The sequence below is a fragment of the Helicoverpa armigera genome, chromosome 19 (assembly GCF_030705265.1).
Source record: "Helicoverpa armigera isolate CAAS_96S chromosome 19, ASM3070526v1, whole genome shotgun sequence".
In the NCBI taxonomy this organism is placed as follows: domain Eukaryota; kingdom Metazoa; phylum Arthropoda; class Insecta; order Lepidoptera; family Noctuidae; genus Helicoverpa; species Helicoverpa armigera.
Genome location: NC_087138.1, coordinates 10,833,475 through 10,847,553, shown reverse-complemented (window position 1 = coordinate 10,847,553; position 14,079 = coordinate 10,833,475). Strand labels below are relative to the sequence as shown.

Genomic DNA, 14,079 nt, shown 5'->3' with positions numbered 1-14,079 from the left:
ATTTGTAAAACTATATTATCTTACATTCGTTGATAGTAAAGTAATCGATATATCTCTCGGAATCCTAACGCACTCGGCTTCAGCTCAAGTAACGCTATAGGACCAACAAAACCAACCTGTGTGTACCCGCCATTATATCTTGATCGTGCGTATTGATTCCTATTGCTCAGTCTTCATGAATACCTACATGAATTCGACACGAATTACATGAATACCATCTTTGATTAATAAAAAAAATCTGCCTATCCTGGTTATTTGAAGAACTCGTATCTTATAGTGTACATACGCCACGAGGGCTCAGGCATCACCATGGCAACGGCTCAGTGAAATATTCAAAGGAATCGTATCCTACGTAAATCGCGGCCAATTTACACGCACGTGGAGAAAGAAACGGTTGCTAGTCGACTTCTGAGGAAACTTGTGTTGATCGCTTATCGTACTACTACAACTACGTGTTATTTATAATAATTGTGTTAAAATATTACTTTATTATTATTATAAGAGATTTATACAAAAGTAACACCAGTGCGCAATAGTAAAAACTTAAATGCGTATAACTTACTGGGTTCATCCAAAAGTATAAAACACTAAAGAATAAAACGCAGAGCGCTATTTCCTCGATAGCTGAAGGTCGTCACTACAAAAATAAACTAAAACAGTTGCTCGACTCGCGTAAAGGGAATGTTGTGTTTATGGAAAACAGTGTGTTGTTGGGCGACGCAAACACACCTCGCAGCGCTCCAAGTTTGTGTTTGTACTTCATACCGCTGAAGTAGGGCAGGCGCCGGCGCCGCCATCCTACTCCAAATATTATGTCAACCACAGCCGCGCCGATTCCTCTAACCTACTGCTCGTAATTAAACGCTACGAACACTGACGTACTTCATATCTAACTTTGAATATATGAAAACTAATTTCAAGCAAAAGTAACACGACATTACAGCCACGGAATAGTGGTGCATGTGTCGGCAATAGCGAGTGCGGCCACCATGCGGCAGTTGAGCACACGCGCCCCGGCAATATCCTGACGTGTGCGGGGAGCGCCGCAGCAATAACACTTACGCCTCGCCATGTAAAACCCTCCGCTCGCTATGAAAATACCCCAAACAGCCGCAACATACTTATCCCTTAAAAGAATACACAAAATCCACGCTCAGCGATAATAACTTTGAAAAAGTTTTAGGACCAAGATATGATGAGATACAAAGAGGTGATGAAACGGCAGATGGAAAAGTTGTAAGCGTCGCTGTGCACACACCGTACTCTCTAGTATATGAATAAAGTTTCCATTGTCAACGTTTAACTCAAACAACGGATACTGATCCGATCAATACTACAATGACAGACGTAGGCTGTGCGGCAAACAAATTGTACAAGTGTGATTTAGACACCGTTTTACACATTTGAAGTATTCTCGTAAATAAGTGAAAACAGCCGCTTATTCTCAGAGGCAGGCCGCGCGCACCTGAAGCCTCTGCTGAAATATTAACTCGTATGAAATAAAGGGGCGCCATTCGCAATCAACGCACTCTTGATTAATTATTAACGAATTAATTAAATGCGTAAACGGATTATAGGGTACGGTTTCATTACGTCATAAATAGACGATGAACAAATCTAAGCGCTCGATAAATAAACAAATGTTTACAGGCAAACATGTTGGGCCCTGAAATTGATTACACGTCGTGTATTATTTTCTGAATTTTTATATTTTTTTACCTTCTCAAAGAGCGTAGCGTTCTGGTACAGTTTCTCCGTGGCAACATTTAGTACATGTTGTGCAGTTGATTAGCGTGACGTCCACGCAGTCACATCACCGATCGTCATTTGCAAGTTTGAAAGCTGCGCCTTTGTGCTCTTTGTGGGAGATTTTTAGAGTTCCTGCCTTTAATTATGTGTTCCAGTAGAACTGGGTCGAGGGGATGGTGCCGAGCCCTGCTCACACAATTAATGAATGCGAAAGAACGGATTGAATTTTTCGGACGGCAATTAAGTATTGTATAGGGTTTGGATTAAATTGATTTTGAGCACTTGGCTCCAAGATTAGCCAGTAATTGGAGAACGCTCTTGGGTATGTTGAGGATAATTGCTTTAAGAATTATTTGTATAATTACCACTGGGGTAAGGGCTCTTAGACAAATTGATGGGCATTGAATAGCAGTGAAAGTTTCATAACAAAAATTCGCACAAACATTGTTCACACGAAAGTGTATTAAATTCAGAATCCTAGAACAAAGTTACTGTGGATATTTCGAAGTATAATGATTTACTGATCAGGTAGGATCCGATATCCCGAGCTCACTGAAGGCTTAAAAAGTAAAATTTTGCTTTCAACTTGAAAGGAATCATACTTGAGAGATTACACCATTCCACTAGGGATTAAGTTACAGCTCCCGACTTGGATTTTGTCCGAAGTTTTTGATGTAAGATAGTTTTTAGAGTAGTAAACAGATATTTTATATTCAATTTCATAGTTTCTTCTTGGGATAGAGAAGTATTCAAAGAATCATTAATTTACTGGGTCGATGTAGCTTTTCAGTTTTTATATAAATCTTATAAAAAATATGTATATGAAAATGTTTCATTCTAAATGTTTGGCGTCTCATCTTCTTATCTTAATACATACTTAACTCCTAAATGAATGAATTGGCTTAGTATAAAGTTTTTGTGAGGACTAAGCCCTTAACTTAATGCGACACTTTCATTGCGAAAGTTCAAAAGTTGGTATTTCTTAAAGACTTGCGACACTGTTATAGCAAACGATGTCGTTATTTCAGTATTTTTCTTGTTGCTATGCTTCTGCTGATTATTTCAACGAGCCAACCATTGTCCAAAACACTTTCTTTTTCAAGAGATTTTAGAAATACAGCGGTAAACTGAATGGATTCTTCTAACCCTGGATAAATGATGTACTTAGAGTGATATAACGTTAAGATGAAAATATATAAAAAAAAACGGTTTTAGTTCGTAGTCGCCTGATAATAAACTTTAGTGACGAGCGTTTCTTAGTTTAAAAAAGTAGAAATTAAGGATTTGATTGTCCGACTGGATAACTGGCATTTTTAACCCCCGACGCAAAAACGACGGGGTGTTATAAGTTTGACGTGTCTGTGTGTGTGTGTGTGTGTGTGTGTGTGTGTATGTGGCATCGTAGCTCCCAAACGGATGATCCGATTGTAATGCGGATTTTTTTGTTTAAAAGGTATGTCAGTCAGGAGTGTTCTTAGCTATGTTTGGTGGAAATCGGTTCAGGTCTTCAAGGTCATCAGCTCGTTTGCTAGATGTGATAGGAATGTTACACGCTCAGTTTACTTGCAAGTACATGTGGGATCTGAAATTTGAAACACTAATGTCTTTTGGAACCACTGAGCTGGTCTGCTGTTAGGGCACGAAGGTAGGAGACGTAACCCTGAACTGCCTCTTAGTAAACCCATCGAGTTTGGGCTCGTTGAATTTGTCTTGACGAGTTCTCTTCATGTTTCTTATTGACGAGAACCTGATGCTGGAAATGGGATGTGGCGGATGAAACCCTGGAATGCCGGAACAAAACGGATAAACCGATTTATATTTTTGCTGAAAATCTAGAATGTCCAAACGTTAATCTTTATTGTTTCTCAATCTGTGAAATTCTCCCAGAGCCAGTTTGTCATGAGGATTGTTAAACAGCTTCCTTTGGCCAAGATCGCATATAGCGACCCCATCTTAAGATAAAATAAATTAAATGAAAGAAGGAAAAATTAAGGAGCTCCTTTAAAAAGCATGAAATAAAATTAAATTATAAATTTAAAAAAACCCCCGACCCAAAAAAAGTACGCAATAATTATGACAAAAGGTTAAAAACGCTAAACACTATAAAAAGCAAAAAATAACTTTTAACACTACGTAAACTAAATTTTGACGTGTCGGGGGACCGCTTTTTACCTTCATATATACTTACATAAATCAAATGATACCTACCTAATTACAACATTCGTTAAAAAAAAAAACACGTATCTAAAGTAATGAATTAGAGCGGTCCTCCGACACGACAAAATTTAGTTTACGTAGTGTTAAAAGTTATTTTTTGCTTTTTATAGTGTTTTAGTCAAGTATCATCTAAAACTTTCACTACCAATTAGGTCAACGACTGCTCTGGCTACTTCATACTTTGGAGATCTTCATACTTTGGAAAGCTAATGAAAGTTTGTTTCACCTCGCGCCTCTATGAGCTTATACCCTCCTGGTATAAATTCTTCGTCATGATATTTGTCCACTATTTGTGGATAACGTTTGATCGGAATGTTTTCGTTGGGGGCAATGTATGTCAGTCAGCGTTCGTGATATATTTGGTCGGTATTCTTGAAGACATAATACAGTTAATTCGGCGTGGCACAATGGCAGTGTTGATGTTGACGCAGGCGCCGCGTCACGCGCCCCCGACCCGCCGTTTGTTTAGGACCACCATGTTTGTTTGTCTTTGTTATTTTATCTCATGGCCGCCGTTTGTTTTCCCCCATTATATTGTCTCACTGAAGAAACTGTAAGTTGAATTTGCTAGGTTTTATATCCCATCATGATTCTGCGGTATTTTTGGCAACACCATAATAAAAATCGGGTTCATTTATTGTTAGTTTACTCGACATAACCAACACTATGTTTTATTGGCTTGCGTTTTCAGTCTGAATATCCGGTAAACACACGGCAAGCATACAGTACGATCATTTGCGCTTCCACGGTTCCAAGAATCGACACGATCCCGCGAAAATATTAATGACGAGTTGTGTTTGTTTGTGAAGCGCACGAGCCTGCAGGCAGGCCCCCGCCCGGTCGGCGTCGTTAGCATTATCAAGGCAAATGATATCGTTTTACGATCACTTGAGTTTTACGCGAGCTTACCATTATGCTTTTAATGCACATTCGCGCGCCCCGAGAGCACCCTGCATAAACGCAATGACTCAGTGAACAGCGCGTTAACACCTCCTTCATGACTTACATTTTAATATTCTAATAATGAAAACATGTTTATCGTTCAGTTGCTTTTGTAGATATTACACTACAATTAAAAATCAAGTGCTTTGCAGAACCATTTTACTACATTGATTTTATAGGTTGAATTAATTTTTCGTACAAATATTTTTTTACATTTTAATTTTCGTTTCAAATAACGACACGTTACATGTTGAACTAAGAAAATATGCAGTTCTTTTATATAAACTTTAAGCCTTAGTACTTTAAGCTGAATTGCGCTCACATTTTTGACCTGCAATTCATTATTCAGCCGTGTAACAATATTCGCCATCCGGAGAGTATTAGTTATACATATTTTATTGAACGGCAACGTGTCGTACAGCCGGCGTTTGTAGGTTAAGAGCGCGGCGGCCGCAGGCGTGTGCGATAAATACTTAATGGTGGAGACAAAGCCGCCATGACGGATCGCTCGTCTCGCACAAAACGAATGCCATTTATCACATCGATGTACGCCGAGTACCTACAGCCCAGCATTACAACTAATCTACATGACAGTGGCGCGGCTTACACCACATTAACGTTGTACTCATAAAGTACCCCAACTTAACGCGCTTAACTCGGACGACCTGCCCTTTGTTGACACTGCAGACCAAACTCGATCCTATTGTACTATAACAGAGTCGGATTTACCACATCCATAAGGCACACTAAGATGTTTGATTGAAATTTCGTAATTGCACGATTTGCAAAGATTGTCGGATGAGATCCGGCACAGGGTGATTAAGGGAAATTCCTTGGAGCCTATTGTCTGAGCTTTTTATTACCGGGTTTAAGTTAAATTGTATTCTGCTTATGTTGTTGTAAGTCGTGACTCGTGGTAGCTCGCCTGGGAGCCCAGCTGTATCCACAAACTAAGTTGGTTGTGCAAATGTTGCTGAGCGTAAATATTATTCCGGCGTGGACGATGAAATTCAAAAAGTAAACAGCACTTGACCTTACTCGTGTCAAAGTTTGGGTAAAGTTAAATTTGTAAAGGCTTACATTACAAGATTAAACGGCCTTAAATCTTATAGAAGAAATATTTATCTAAAGAGATGAAAGATCCAGCGCCTTGTTAATACTGTCATGAACGCTTTGAGGTCGCGCTTCCGAGATTACTCGCGCTACTGTTTTATATATTTTAAAGACTTTGTTCAACCCTCACGATTAATTAACTATACATTATATAAATTAATTAATGTAAGCAAATGAATGGCTAATCCATCTATTTATCATAGTAGCATTATATCGGGATTCACTGGAAGTGATCTAATAACTTTAAGATTCAACTGTCTTGAGAGCCCCTTGAATTCGTAACGATAAAGTCGAGGTTAAAGAGCAGTTAAGTTAACTGTGTCTAGTCCATTTTCCACGTTTAAAAGGAGCAAAAGTTTACTCAATTAGGTTAATATTCTTTCATATCCCAATATATTCAAAAGGAAAGTTAATACACGCTAATAGTGAATTGTGAAAGTAATATAGAGCTAGCACGCGGCCCGTGTCACCAGGGCGACAATAAGCGTGTGCAGGTGAGGGAGCGAGGCGGATGAATGGCCCACGTGGGCACGTGTGGCGCGCTCATTAGCCGTGTGCACCTGTCCCGCCGTCACTTGTTACCTACTCCTCGCACGATCTGCGGCCCTAGTACCCATGTGCCAGTCTAACATTCTTCTGAGAAACTTATTGAATTAGTTTGTTATAAAAGAGGGGGTCTTTTGAATTTCGCCTTTTGTTGTGTATGGAATTTTAAGTGGGATCCTTACTATATAATATTATAAATCGGAAAGTGAGTTTGTTTGTTTGTTGGTTGGTTTGTTTGTTTGTTCCGCTTTCACGCCGTAACTACTGAACCGATTGCTTTGAAATTTTGCAGACGTAAAGTTATGTTATATGATATTGTTTGCTTGATGGATGGATTGTAGATGGCGCTGTGTGTCGTTTAAAACAAAGTAATGTATTGCAAACGAATATAAACATGCGTTACATCGCGCTTCTTAGATTTTTCCGTGGTAATGAGAAGTTTTCTTATAGTTGTGATTTATATCGCAATATAACCGAATTCCACGCGGGCGAAGCCGCGGGCGGAAAGCTAGTGGTTATATAAAATGATTTTTAGCTTCACATAGAAAAGGAAACAGTTAGTTTCATATGTAATATCATGGCATCGAATTGAAGTATCTTGTTAAGTTACAAATGGCACTGCTGATAGCGAATTTAGTCAAAATAACGTGCTATAAATAGCTATGTTAACAGCCTGTTTAATTACTGAGAAAATATAACAGTTAGTTGTATCCAATTAACAGATAATTTTGGTTCACTGGTTATAAAAATAAATGATGAAGGCCAACAATTTAATTATTTATGTGTGTACAAGTAAACTATCAGCGGTAATTGCTTGTTAGAGGTTAGCTTTAGATTTTATAGCAATGTTCCAAATAATGTAACGATTATTCAGCGTAGCCTCGAATAATATTATTTCTTAAAGCGACTGGTTCAACCCGCTGAAATAACTAAAACGTAGCTGTGTCAACAAAACTTGAAAATTGTGTCACGTCGAATTTTCCGAAATATATTTTGAGAAATGGTCCAGGCCGCGGCTTCGGCTAATATATAACACAATAGTGAGTAGGTACGCGGGTGTGTCGTGCGATTGAATACGAGGTGATTGAGCGTCGGCACGTGACGAGATAAAATCCGCGATCGCGTCTCACAATGAGCCCAATCAGTCGCCAATGAGTTTGTTGTTGTGCGCACATCTCGCATGCGCCTTACATCTCTATCATAATTATTGCTCAAACGTTTGCTGCTCTCGATGAAAAACAATTGATTTTGTTTGCCAAATACTCAACTACAAATAATTGGTACAAATACTAACCACGCAATAATTGGTGTATTTGACGCTACAATGAACATGTATTTGCTGAAGTGTCGTTAATTTCAAAGAGCTTTTGTAAAAGTAAATTTTGAATAGCTGTAATGCAATAATAGAAAATATTTGAACATAAATTGCTCTACATTGTTTTATCAATTTAAAAACGCGTTTGTTGTGTAATTCGTTTGTTAAATGTTTTGAGCAGTTTTTATATGCAAAGCAGCCAGGGATGTTCTGTATGATTGTATTTAACCGGCGGCGCCACGCGTCCTATGTAAATCATCGGCGCGCACATAAACGCTGGCTGGACGCCGCACGCCGTTTGTTTCCTATAAATGCCGTTAAAATGATAAATGAGCAACCCTGAATTCGATTTTATTAAAATATTCCGTTTCACTACACTTAATTCCCAAACATACATAAATAAATGCGGCCGGCAAACACCACGGATGTTTCAAAGTAACACCACAATTTACGTCATAATTACATGTATATCGGCAGGTAATCACGTGCCAAATAGTGTGCCAAAAAGTGTAAGTGCAGCATGGAAGTATATATAATAGTTGGAATGGCAGTGTTGATCTACACGTTCGTAACGTTACTGTTAAATAGTGAGTGCTGGAACCCGGAGCACCAGAAGTGTCAGTGCGAGGAGTGCAAGAGCCTGTGCAGCGCCACGCGCGCCCTCACGCCCTCCGTCATGTCGGTGTCGTCGCGCATTGACGTCATCACGCGCCCCTGAACTGCCTCTTGTGCAGCGCTGATCGCCTGGTACTTTACTCAGTTCGTTCATGTTTAATATGAAGTAAAATAATTACAAAGCCATTGTAGGCTGCTTGCGTTGCGTTTGAAAAGCAAAGTAAAGCATACAGTGAAATAGTTGATATAAGAAATAAGTGGTGGTCGTGCTGGGGCAGTGCGATGGTGTGGTAGACAGGCGGGCATGGACCCGCTGGCTCGGCTGATGGAAGGCGCTCCGCTGCCGGGCGTGCTGGGGGCCACGCGCGACGCCCGGCCGCGCGGCGCGCTGGTGCACGCCAGCCTGGCCGCCGCGCCCGCCATCGGCGACAAGAAGGGCCGCCACCTCACCGGCACCTTCTGCCTCACCGGCGACACCATGGAGGGAATCATTCAGTGCCTCGTCTTCCTCAAGGCTTTCTCGGTAAGTTACTGACCTGCCTCCACAAGATATAGGGACATTACAACAAAGACACGACAAGTGTTTCGAACAATTTATTTATTCTGATTTCATTTTACTTTTTGAGAAAATGTTAAATTAACTAAAAATATTGCTTATGTTCCGTAATGGGAAAAGGTAGATTATTGGATAACGCTTGCTTTGTGAATCGTAATGAGTTGGTTGTTGTGTGAAGCTGAAGGTGACACACGGTCGGGTTATAATTGAAAGCGATTTCAAACCATATAAGGTATTAATTTTACGTATTCCTAAGAAAATGGCTCGGGGAGAGGATTATACGCTTACACAGCCTCCCGACCTAGAGCTTTAAGTTTACTAGAATGGAGTTGAATTTGACCGGAGCGCGGCCGGCGAGTACGCGAGACAAGGAGCTTAGCAGAGGCGGCAACTTTGTCAGTTATTAATGAACGAAGAAATTACCCGAGGCATTAACTCCGCCTATTTAGATAATATTGTTTTTGGGATAATACGCTGCTTGTATATTTTTAACTCGTGTTTTTAACCGAGTGTCGCTGGCTGCGGAGATAACGGACGTCGACTAGACTAACGCTGACAATGCTTGATAAAATAATAAGCACCTAAAGCAAAATTCTGTTCGTCTTCGAGGAGTAAAATGAAAAAGGGGGTGACTTCATCCCTGAACTGTGATTAAAATTGGAAGTGTTTATAACGTGTGTACTGTCCGCGTAAGGTTTAAAGTGATTCTTTGTTTTAGTAGAATTGTTGTATATGTTATGGACCATGTGATTAATTCGGGCATTATTTATAATGCCCGAGCATTATGAATAATGTCTAGCTTTATCGGGCCAAGTGATAATAACTATCTTAACTTCATTATTTATCACATTGCACGGGCATTATTATATTGCTACATGATAGTTGGGCAATTTGATAATAAAGCTATATTTTATGCGGTGCGAGGGTGGCAGTTGTTCTAATAAATAAATCCTGTTACTTGCTACATATTTTATGATTATTGTTTTAAATTATATGTTCTATTTTAATGGGAAATTATAAGTCTAGCCACAAAATTATTAAATTGGACATCTAATTTACTAACTCGGTCTAATTTTTCTTGGCTCGTTTTTTTTTATGGTAGAATTTAATTTGGATTCAAAACATTGTATTAAAAACTAAACTTAGTGACGAAAACGAATCGCTGCAAAACCGACTCCACGTAGTCTTGTCTGCCCTACTCCTAGAGTGCAATTCAAAACCGCGTGGGCATGGAGGGGCGAGGCGGCCTGCGAGCTGAGGCGCAGGTAGTTTCAGCGCTTGCCGCCGCGACTGAGGCTGGCCGGCGGAGCCGGCCAGCAAGCCGAAGCTGCGGTGGTGAGCGTGAAAACTATCTGCGACGATAAGCTCGCATGGGACCGCCGGAGCCCCGCAGCGCCGGAGCCGTGACAGAAGCCATGCTTGCTGCAAGTTGCAAACTTACTTCTATGCTCTGTCAATTGATATGGGATGTGTTATATTTAGTTTATTTTAAGTTAAATGTCAATAACAATAAAAAAATGAAATTAAATATGTTTGTATTACTTTGCCCAAAAAGTCACGGGCAATATGTATAGTGCCCGGTCAATTTGATTGTCTGAATAATTATTATCAAACTGCACTCTCATATTGGGCATTATTCATAATGACCGGGCATTATGTATACTGCCCAATTTATCACTTGGTCCATAACATATATACTACAACAAATAATACATTTGACATAATAAACACACGGTGTCAAGCGCAGGCGGGCGGACACGTCGGCTTCGCTAATTACATCCGTTGATGTCGCCGATCACGTGTGAGCACAATGTGCTTCGCAATCATAACGTTACTAACTACGATACAATCCATACATCTATACACCGAACAAGTTATCTTTCGGCACTCACTATACGAGCTATACACAGCTCTGGTTGGTATTGGATTATTTTATTACATTAGGAGGTCTCCCTTTGTGCCGAGGCTTTTCAATGCAATGCTAGAGTACGGAATATTAGCTTGGGATACGATAAGCAATATCTTTCTGTCTCAAAGGTAATGATGCGACCATTTTTAAGGCTTCGAAGATATCTACTCTTAGAGGTCAGATCAGAAGTGGTACTTGAAAATGAATAACACACGTCTATAAACATTTAACCTGGTAAGGTTTATTTCTTACAAAGGATTTAGCAGAAGCCAACTTTGAATAGCAAATACAATATCGATAATTAATTATAAGATCACGATGTGACATCTTCAACGTCCGTCATCTTTCTATCCGTCATAACTTCTTCTTCTATGCCAGCCTGGTCAGGCCAGGTTGGTAGCAAGGAGGATTCATATCTAACACGGCCGTTCCTGACCCTGCGGCGTCCTCGCCGGCAGTATTATTCGACTCTTCAGCATCAGATCAACTACCCATAAGCTGATCACCGAGATGTTGCTCATGATCTGAAACATGTTAAGCAAGGTATAAGTAATTTGTTGTTACTCGTAGTAGTCGTTTTTGTGTAGGTATAAATCTGCAGCAGGAGAAAAGGAAGGGTAACAAAAAAAAATGTTGCATGTCATTTCACGCATTCATAGCATAGGCACGCATTTAGGCTATAGGTTGCATACTATGACGACGTGAAACAGAGACCCATGCCGTTGTATGTTCTCGGTGACAGAGGCTCCCAGTTTGCTTGTCATTACACACGCTCATAGCATAGGCACGCATTTAAGCTATAGGTAGCATACTATGAAGACGTGGAACAGAGACCCATACCGTCGTATGTTCTCTCAAAGTGGTCTAGACAACTAGTACCATCAGTATGTCAAAGTCAAAATCAAGGAAAAGACCATTTCCAAGCTAAAATTACAGTCAAGGTCAAAATCAGTCATTGAAAGTAGGTCAATTAGATCAACACATCAATATTCATGCACCCTTTCATGGCACGCACACAAAGACTCATGTACATTCGAACGTCCTCAAAGTCCTTGTCATTGACAAATTGCCTTGCAGCTCTCAAAGAAAGCCAAGGAGGTCACATTTCGCTCGGCCACTGCTGACCATTCATTTGAAGGATCTAAGTTTCCAAAGAAATAAATCCATGACTTAATTATAACTTTGACACACAAAATCAAAATAGTGATCCAGTTAATCTCCAAAATATCATCATGACTAATCATGTGCCAACAAACATAAGTGATCAACGGTTAAAATTGACACGTATGCAGTTTTAATCATCTTTTATAAAATAATGGTAAAAGGTCATGATGGGATACATAAGAACTGGATTGATCTCACCAGGCATTATCACTCCATGCTTCTTGTAATATCTCTGCAAACAGCGCTAGGCCTTTGCGCTTTATGATAACAGCAGGGAGTCACATTATGTGACACCACAGCGAGACAGGAGTAGAGGTTCCTTCCACACGAAACGCACGAGCGACCTCGCGATATGTTGATGATCTGCTCCACTCGACAGACAGGATACATGTTCCCAGCTCACGTATTAGATACTATTCTCGCTATAAAACAAATGTACCACATGAAACATAAAAAAACAATAACTGGATAACAACTTTGATATGTCACCATGGAAACCGGTGATATTTTTTGTAGCTACAAGCGGCCTTGTTATATAAGTAGAAATTATTTCCCATTATTTCTTAAAATGTATCCAAGAATAATGAAAACAACACCGATACTCTTCTTTCAACACAATTTTTAGTACAGCAAATCATGCATCGCACAGAATATTCAATTAGTTTTAACAGTTGGCAGTTTTAGGCCTTTATGTTGAAATCATTTTCTAAAAGCGTGATAAAAGGTAGCGACACGATACAGCGCTTCTTCCTTCCTTCTCAACGCCAGACATACTTATACCTCGTACTATGATAAGTTGAAAAGTTTCAGCCCTATCTGCAAAATTCATAATCCAAAACTGTTCAAATCATAAAATATTGATCATAAATTTATTATGTGCAAGTTGTAAAACTTCAACATGGCTTTTCAGGGCCACTGTCTTCGAGCTTCAGTGCTTTACACATCCTGAAAAAGAAATCCAAGAGAAGAGGTTCACTCTAAAACACAAATCTGCTGCTGAAAGGAATCTTCGTAAGATCGAACTGAGGCTGTTCCAGCTGGTGGGCTATCCTCAGTATCTCCAGCATTCGATCGCTTTTTGTTTTACAAACAAGACACAGCAGCTGTCACTTTTCCTCTCTCGCAATTTCTAGTCAAGACTTCGACCAGTTCTTTGCCATAATGTTGATGTTGTGGCTTCCAATGTGCTGTCGGTTATATCGTGGTTGCTTCACAGCACATGAGGATCATTCATAGAATCGCAGCGGTATCGGAACTATAACTAGTTCATACTTTTTCTTCAGACTACTCTCGAGTGTAAGAAATAAAACTTATTTACGGTTGAGATGTAGTTTCAATAACAGAACAAATAATTACTGAATTTAGACGGCAAACGAAACGGTAAAGAACGCGTGGCGAATCCCACTTCTGATCTTAGAGGTCAGATCAGAAGTGGTACTTGAAAATGAATAACACACGTCTATAAACATTTAACCTGGTAAGGTTTATTTCTTACAAAGGATTTAGCAGAAGCCAACTTTGAATAGCAAATACAATATCGATAATTAATTATAAGATCACGATGTGACATCTTCAACGTCCGTCATCTTTCTATCCGTCATAACTTCTTCTTCTATGCCAGCCTGGTCAGGCCAGGTTGGTAGCAAGGAGGATTCATATCTAACACTACTTATTACCTATGTAGGTACTCAGATATTCGGTGTAAAGGAAATCGGTGAATGTGAATTCTACACGTTGTTCTATTGCGTTATTCATGAGTAGCGCGTTGCAAACTGAATTCATTCAAAGAAAAGCACCGAACTCTCCACTATGCTGACATTTTGCACGATTTCTAAGTCATGACTTAGCAAAATTATTTTGATATCACGACAAGGACTTATACATAATTGGAATTTCAAAGATATAATTATAGGTAGCAATTCAACACAATATTTGATTATTTTTACACCAATA

At 39.6% G+C, this 14,079-nt stretch overlaps 1 protein-coding gene across 1 annotated transcript in view; it reads left to right on the top strand.

Moving 5' to 3' along the window:
• The window catches only part of Rg (rugose), a 317,709-nt gene that overhangs the window by 6,025 nt on the left and 297,605 nt on the right, over positions 1–14,079 (top strand). Inside the window, exon 2 of the mRNA XM_064039352.1 lies at positions 8,360–9,020. Coding sequence (XP_063895422.1) covers positions 8,802–9,020 — 219 coding nt within the window. The 5' untranslated portion in view covers positions 8,360–8,801. The remainder of the gene's footprint in view (positions 1–8,359; positions 9,021–14,079) is intronic.